Source organism: Ananas comosus, linkage group 17 (genome assembly GCF_001540865.1).
Source record: "Ananas comosus cultivar F153 linkage group 17, ASM154086v1, whole genome shotgun sequence".
Classification (NCBI taxonomy): domain Eukaryota; kingdom Viridiplantae; phylum Streptophyta; class Magnoliopsida; order Poales; family Bromeliaceae; genus Ananas; species Ananas comosus.
This window is the reverse complement of record NC_033637.1, coordinates 4,258,769-4,266,615: the sequence shown is the minus strand read 5'-3', so window position 1 is coordinate 4,266,615 and position 7,847 is coordinate 4,258,769. Positions and strand designations below refer to the sequence as shown.

The 7,847-nt window shown below is 38.8% G+C and overlaps 1 protein-coding gene across 1 annotated transcript; it reads right to left on the bottom strand.

Annotated features, from left to right (window-relative positions):
• On the bottom strand, window positions 3,820-7,259 carry LOC109722968 (transport inhibitor response 1-like protein Os04g0395600). The gene is made up of 4 exons (XM_020251143.1): window positions 7,136-7,259; window positions 6,117-6,577; window positions 5,114-5,609; window positions 3,820-4,844 (listed from the first exon to the last, which is right to left on the bottom strand). The coding sequence occupies exons 2-4, from the start codon at window positions 6,566-6,568 to the stop codon at window positions 4,065-4,067; spliced, it is 1,728 nt and encodes a 575-aa protein (XP_020106732.1). The 5' UTR covers window positions 6,569-6,577; window positions 7,136-7,259; the 3' UTR covers window positions 3,820-4,064.

The following is a 7,847-nucleotide window of genomic DNA, read 5'->3' as shown; positions in this document are numbered from 1 at the left end:
AAATTTTTAATGAATTAANTTTGACTTCTTGTCCAGAAGCTTCCACGAGCTACTACATTTTTCTGCAAATAAACGGATAATGATGCTTCAGCATGATTGAATCGTAGCCGTAGGATTCGCACAACACATGTCAAATAAGAAGTTTCCAGATGATGTGCTGGCATTGTAGCTTTATATGGCTTGAGCTGATTAATGCATTTATTATTATTATTATTATTATTATTTCATTTTTTGCAAAGAGAGTTTAATTGGTGGATTAGAAGTTAAAACAAGGAATGAGGATACAAGAACATGTTCAAAACAGCCCAGTTCTTGAGAAACTAGAGTTTCATTCAGGGTCAGTTTGTTTGTTTTGTTTTGATTGAAATAAATACGCAAATGAATTAAAATTCAGATAAATTTTTTTTTTATTTATATAGCTGGAAAATTAGAGTTGTTCTAGTTTTACGGTTCTTTGGTAGAAATAAAATAAAAGCTTAAGATATGAGGAAAGAATGAATATTTTATTATTTTAATTACACTATTTTAGAAAGTTTGAATTTTAACGAAAGGCGAAGTTATGAATTTTAACGGAAGACGAAGTTACGATGAACCGACAACAGAAATAAACATTACGGTAAAAATCGCTCCACTCTTCTCCATTTTTTGTAAAACAAACATCCTTAAGTGGCCAAGCTAGCAATGGTCAAAATATTTAAAATAGATTGTATATTCGGCTTTTAAATAATTTTATTCAAAACAAAATCTTTCATCCTATAAGAGAAATATACATTTGAATGTCAGGATCTTTTAGAAAATAAAAGTTAAACTCATACTTTTTAATTATCTTAAAATACTTTTATACTGAATAAGTTATCATAAATTATCTGACAATCTAAGTAACACAATAGAATTATAGAGTCAAAATGCAAAATAAAAATAAGGCAAAATTACATAAAATCTTTCTGTTAAAACTTGATTTTTTATTTTTCTCCATATCATTTAAAAATCTACACTTTATCCTATTGTAAAATAAAAAATGATCACAAGAGGTACGATGTAAATAGTAATGACAAAATGACCATTTTGCCGCTCACTATTTTTGGCAACAAAAAAAAAGACTGAGAATATTTTTGGCATAAAAAAATATATAATAATATTTTATAAAAGGAATCTTAACGGATCACTAACGGTAGGGAATGAAGTGAATATTTTTCATTTTATAGGGGGGCAAAGTGTAGATTTTTAAACGACAGAACAGAAAAGTGAAAAATTAAGATTTGATAAGAGGATTTTCTATAATTTAGCCTATAACTAAGAAGAGAGTACATAATTAATTATTACTCAAAGACAAAAAGAAAAGGGCAAACTTCAAAAATCTCCCCTATGGTTTCACTTTTTTTCACTTTAGTACCCTGTGGTTTAAAATGTATCAAATCAGTCTCTGTAGTTTTTTCTCAATTTATCACTTTAGTACCATGTGGTTTAAAATGTATCAAGTTAGTACCCTGTGGTTTTGCATTTTATCACTTTAGTACCCTGTGTTTTTTTTTTTTTCAAGTTAGTACCCTGTGATTTATATAAACCATAGGGTACTAAAGTGATAAAATGTAAAACCATAGGGTACTAAAGTGATAAAGTGAGAAACCACAGGGTACTAAAGTGAAAAAAAGTGAAACCACAGGGTACTAACTTGATACATTTCAAACCACAGGGTACTAAAATGAAAAAGTAAAAAACCACAGGGGAGGTATTTGAAGTTTTCCCAAAAGAAAAAGAAAGATAAGAGAGTGTACATACAAAATATTTATGGAGCATAACCGACTAAAATGTTGCTACAAAACACCATCTTCTCTCTCTCACTCTCTCTCTCTCTCTCTCTCACTCACGAGTCACGAACTTAACATGATATATAGAAAACTGGTGTTCCTTCACCACCACCACCACTGCTCTCTCTCACTTTCTCCTCAAAAAGCATCAACAAAATTAAAGAATTAATGAGTTACACTCAATCCTCTCCTGATTCCTACCCTCCACAAGGCACGAGTCCTAACCCCTCAATCTCTTCTTACTCATTCTTTCTCTGCATGTATCTGTTTGTTTCAAGGATCTGATCGGCTTAGCTTCTGTTTTTACTTTTCATAATAATAAATTTTAATAAAACGCCTGGTAAAATAATAATAGAAAAAAGAATTGAAGCTTCTACTGAAGTTTCGAGTTTTAAAATTAAGTAAAAGCTTTATTTTCGTATTTTAATTCTCTCGTTAAAAAAAATTTTAAAAAAAACCATTCAGGATGTCCAGATATAGCTTTTTTAAAAATGGCATTACTAAGGAAGTGTTTGATTTCTCGAAAATTCATGGCAAACTAATTATTCTCTAGAAAAAAAGTTTGTATGAAAAGCACGTTTTTCATAATTTTTATTTTTCAAATAATAAAATCTGAAAAATAAAAAGGGACTAGTATGCTGTACTGTGGTAAGAGGTCGGGTTGGACCTGAGTCACAAATCGAGATCCGTTGGCATTTTATCTATACGCTTTAAATGAATAATTATATTTTTCTACCAGCTCGAGCTTTCGGGATTAATGATTAGCGCCAACGAAACAATCCGACACCTCTAAAGGAGCACCTTAACAATTACTTTTGTTGTTAATGTTTGTGTTCTTGTTGTTAATGTTTGTGTTTTCCTTTCTCTTAATTTTGTTGCTTTCCTTTTTTGAAATAGATTATCCGATAATAACTTATGCGATATTCATGTATCCTTTTATTATACCTCTCAATTACTTTGCTTTTCTAAACAGGTTTATTTAAACAGGATATCAAACGAGTTCTTAGCTTTCAAAAAGAGGAAAAATTGAATTCACTTTTTGTTGCCACCATATTTGATTGTTACTTTTGTTTTTTTTTTTTTTTCTCTTTTTGTCTAAGTTGATTGATAATTTAATTTAATGAATGGCTAACTCTAAATCTCGTGAGGTCTATGCTCAGCATAGCTGGTCTCTGCTGCTGCTGCTTGTTGGAGGAGCGCTGCTTCTAACAAAACATTTCTTTTGCTAAATATTTTACCTTAAACTTACAATGGAAACACCATGGACACCACTGTAAAAATCTTAACATATACTTATCTATAAGCCTTTTCTAATCTTTTTAGTCTTTTGAACATGAAGATAAGTACATGTACGTACATGGCTTTCTTTGAGGCTTCACTTATGACTCGCAGAGCTTACTAGTTTAAGCTACACAGTAGCCAAAAGAGAAGAAAAGGTTAAAAGAACTGTCACCATAAGCAAAAGAGATCTTTGTGAAGTGCAAAAACAAATCTCGGTAAAAGCTGTTATATTCCTCACGCACCTTGTCGAACGAATGCTGACGAGTAAAGCTGGTGATGAATGAGTACACAGAAGCTTCAATTGGGTAGATTCAGTAAATGCCGAAGTCGAAATGTTAATGTGAAAGCCCTGCTGCTGCTGCTGCTGCTGTAAAAAGTGGTGTAGCATCTGAAGAAGCAAATCGAAACAAGGGGGAGTTGAAAGCAGCAAACAACATAAATGTGGGGATGCAATGAGTCTCCACTTTGAGCAGGCAATGTTAGAAAAGAGAGAAGGGAACAAAACAAAAAAAATGCAAGAGCTGAGAGTCATGGCTCTATGCTGAAATCCCCTTAGACGAAACAGAAGCGCCACCTAATTTGTGTCTTGAACTGAAGAGGTGACATGATATGAAGTTAGGGAAAGAGACCAAAGAAACCGAAGATCAACTAGTTACAAACATAGAGTAACTCAAAAATGGACACAACATGAGATGAAATGACACAAATCAAGCAGAACATCTAACGTAGGTTTAGATGAACACAATCCGTGGTAAACAAAAGCTAAATAAGCAATATCAAGTGAGACGATTACGAATGCAAGTCTTTCACATGAGAAGAGAAGATACAAATACGCCCCTAAGGTTCATCCTCCTCAGCTAACTTACATTTCTAAATACCAATTTAAGCAACATCATCCTACTAGTCTACCGCTAAAGAGCAATAAAAATAATCAATAGAGCAGCACGGTCACACAAAAGATATTATCTTTACTCTCTATAAGGTCCACACGAAATCCGGTGCATCATCCCTTGGGCCCGCAAGTGTTCGATACACGTACATCTTCTCCACCTTATCGCGATCGCTAGTGTTTTCCTGCGTCTTCCCACTACCTTCGTCCTCATGCATAACCTCTACGTTCAGCCCTGGCATTTTTTGAGCTAAGGACTTGCAACCCCCGAGAGTTACATCACAGGAAGACATCCAAAGGGATCGCATTGTCTCGTACTTTTTCACGTCCTGCAACAGCGCCCCATCCCCGAACGGGCAATCCCTAATCTCCAGCTTCCTCAAATTCTTGCATCCGTTTAGGACGTACACCATTCCCTTATCGCTGTCCCCCGCAAATGCAATAGAGAGCATTTCAAGACGCTCTGCGTACATTCCGATGTACAAGAATACTTGGTCGGTGAGAAGGCCCGACATCGAGAGCCGCCTTAGGTTTTTACAAGACTGCACAATTGCCCCAAAGCCTTCGTCCAATGGTTGGCCAGTGATTGGGTCAGGCTTTTTTGGGTCGAGAATGCATAATCTGAACCGCGTGAAGTTAGGGCAGTTCTTCGCGATGGTTATTAAAGCGGCATTCGTCATTTGATGGCAGAAATACAGTAAGGAGTGCAATTTGGGGCAACCTGAAGATACGGCAACAAGCCCTTCTTCTGTCACGAAAGGGCTTCCCGCACCGTAAATGTCCACAGGAAACACCCTCAGCTCCTGCAGATCCTTACAGCTTTCAGCCACGACCGCCAAGCCTCTGTCCCCGATACTGTCCAAAATCTACAATAGAATTCAAATATTTGCAAGGAAACCATAGAAAAGCCAATATTAAAGGCGGTAAGATCACAGAGACCTGGCCAGTTCTATAGCACATCTTATAATGGGCACCTGAAGCTTCAAAAATATTGATACTAGTACCTTTTACATTTTGAGTACCAAAAGTTATCCTTTGCGATTCAGATATTCATTATAAACTGCACTATCATTTTTAAAATGCCTGTATGTTTTATACCGAAAGAAAACGAGAGTTAAAGAAAATCTAATCTCACCCAAAGGCGCCGAAGCTTCCAGCAATGCCGAATCAGAAAGGTGAGCTCAGAGCACTGGATAAGTGGACCATAGCTTAAATTTAAACCAGTAAGATTCGCACAAATGGGATAAATAACAGTACGGCATTGCGAACGAGCATCCCAGAACCCTGATAAGCTCCTTATTGATTTGCATTTTCGGAGGGCATTCATCAGTTTGTGGCATGCTTCAGATCGAAGGTCGACTGCGAAAGAACCGGTCCCCAAATCCCTCAGTTGCGGGGCCCGCTCAACAATCTTGGCCAAAGATTCGACGGTTACTGAACGGTTGAGCCTTATGGTTTGGAGATTAGGGCATCTTGCGACGAGCCTTTCCAATGTGGCAGGGTTGACCTCGCCTTTCAGGCAGGCAAAGTTTAGGGAGATTAGAGAAGTACAGGAATCAGGGAAGCAGCTGAGCCACTGGGGCCCACGATCCTCCACCTCATTTTCCTGTAAGTCCAGCTCCCTAAGATACCTAACAACCAGAACAAGGAACCAAAAAAAAGAAAAAAGAAAAATGAGTGAGATTCATTCAAACAGAAAGTCCGTAGTTTGATTCGTATGTACAACGAGTTAATCGGTGACAGGATCCAGAGAATATGAAGTAAAATCAACTAATTAGCCTACTCGAGAGAAAGGAAAAACAAACAAACAAACAAACAAGCGACACTCAAGATTTTTAAACTCCGGCCCAACATTGTCTCTGTAGATTGCGAATGAAATTAGTACAATCTAAGAGGTGCCAAAATGATTGTCTCTACAAATCAAGAACATGTGAAGTGTACTACATGCCGCGTTTCGAGATCTTCTTAATTTATGAATTCCATGTGTGGGTTAAGGATTGCACAAGTGGAGGATATATAAAATACACTCTGCTTCGAGAAATTAACACAAATTCACCACAAATTTACAAAGGAAAGGGTAAGAAAAATCAAATTTTGAGCTCAAAATTTAATGTTGAGTCAGCAGAAAGCTGGGTCACCTGCAATGGGTGGCAATTGCGGCGAGGCCGTTGGTGCTGAAGCCCTCACAGCTGATGAGAACCAGGGATTGGAAATTGGGGAAGGATCGGGCGAGGAGCTCGAGGCTCTCGTCGGTGACGACCATCCGCTTGAGCCGGAGCTCGAGGAGGGCCGGGCAGCTGCGGGCAGCTTCCTCGATCCACGGGGCGGCATTGCCGCCCCAGTCGGGCGGGACGAGGTTGAAGTCGGCGAAGTGCGGCTTCCCCTTCACCCTGAGCGACGTGAGGCGCGGGAACCGCGCCGCCACGCGCTCCGGGCGCACCGCGTAGCAGTTCCCGACGAACACGCTGCGGCGGCTCAGCCTCTCCACGCGGTACCAGGCCTTGCACACCAGCGACACGGCGTTCCGGTCGCGGTGCGAGGTGAGGAAGCCGAAGATGTGCTCCACCACCTCCTCCGGGAAGTACCTCATCTCTCACCTCTAGAATTAGGGTTAGCGTTAGGGTTAGGGTTTGAAGCCGCAACTAGAAGAAGAAGATGAGGAGGAGGATGAGGACGAGGACAAGTATCTCAGATCTGAAGCCAAATTCTCCCAGAAACTACTAAAAATAGCAAAGAGAAGTATAAAGCTCCGATATTTCACCTAATATCACTCTCCTACTTCAGATTCATACCAGGTAAACCGGATCTGCTCTCTACCCACCATTTAAACTCCAAAAACAACATAAAATTCCCGATTTTACGGGTAAATCCATGGGGGATCATCTTCCAAAAACATTAGTACAAGACAAAACACAATTTTTTTTTTTTTTTTTACCTCAGATCACATCCTAACATAGCAGTAGCCAAAATTTGGGGCGAAATCCCCAAAATCACATCGAAAATTTCCCCAAAAAATCAGCGAAAATACACAAAAATCACCCCAGATTCAAATCAGATTCCAAAAATAAAGCAAAGTTACTAAATAGATTAGAGATTATAAATTATGGAAAGGATCTAAGGCCAAGAGAGAGAAGACGAAGAAGAAGATGAAGATCACCTCTCTCTTCTCTCCCCGTCTCCTTTTCCGCTTCGCCCTAATTCTCTATTTCTCTCTCTTCAACGCTTCATATTTTAAACCAGGGTTAGTTGCGTTAACTCAGGTTCAAGCTCTCAACGGCCCGATTTTATCGAGCGGTTCGGTTCGACGAATCTAAACCGTTGGATCCTCCCCTCGCGGGTGTCATCCCGCGCCCCACGTGTCCTTTTCATCTGGTCGCGGATAAGGGGTGGGTGAGCTTGACTAAAAGCCCTCCGTTTTCCCCAAAATTTCGTCGCGTGCCATCGCGTATATACGTCTCTTCTTTTTTTTTTCATTAGTAACGGAATCATGAGTTTTTAATGATTAGGTGCGACGGGAAATATAAAATGATTATTTTTTTATTTAATTAAATGTTTTATACGAGAGGAATATATCGGGAGATGCGCCGATGAAATGGACGGCTCTGATGGGGGGTGGTTTTGAGGTGGGGCCCACGTGGCTGTGTGTGGGGCCAGTGGGACCAGAGGCACACTGAACCAACTGTGAAGGTGCTGACGTAAGACGGTGTGGGGCCGCTGAGAGAGATAGGTAAATATGCACTGAGACCCCTCGATTATGATATAATATTTAGTCGCCCCTCAACTTTATACCAAAAATTTCTGCAAATTTAATAATTTCGTTAGTTATTAGATATTAATCATGCTAATTTTATTTTATTAAAAAGTGATTA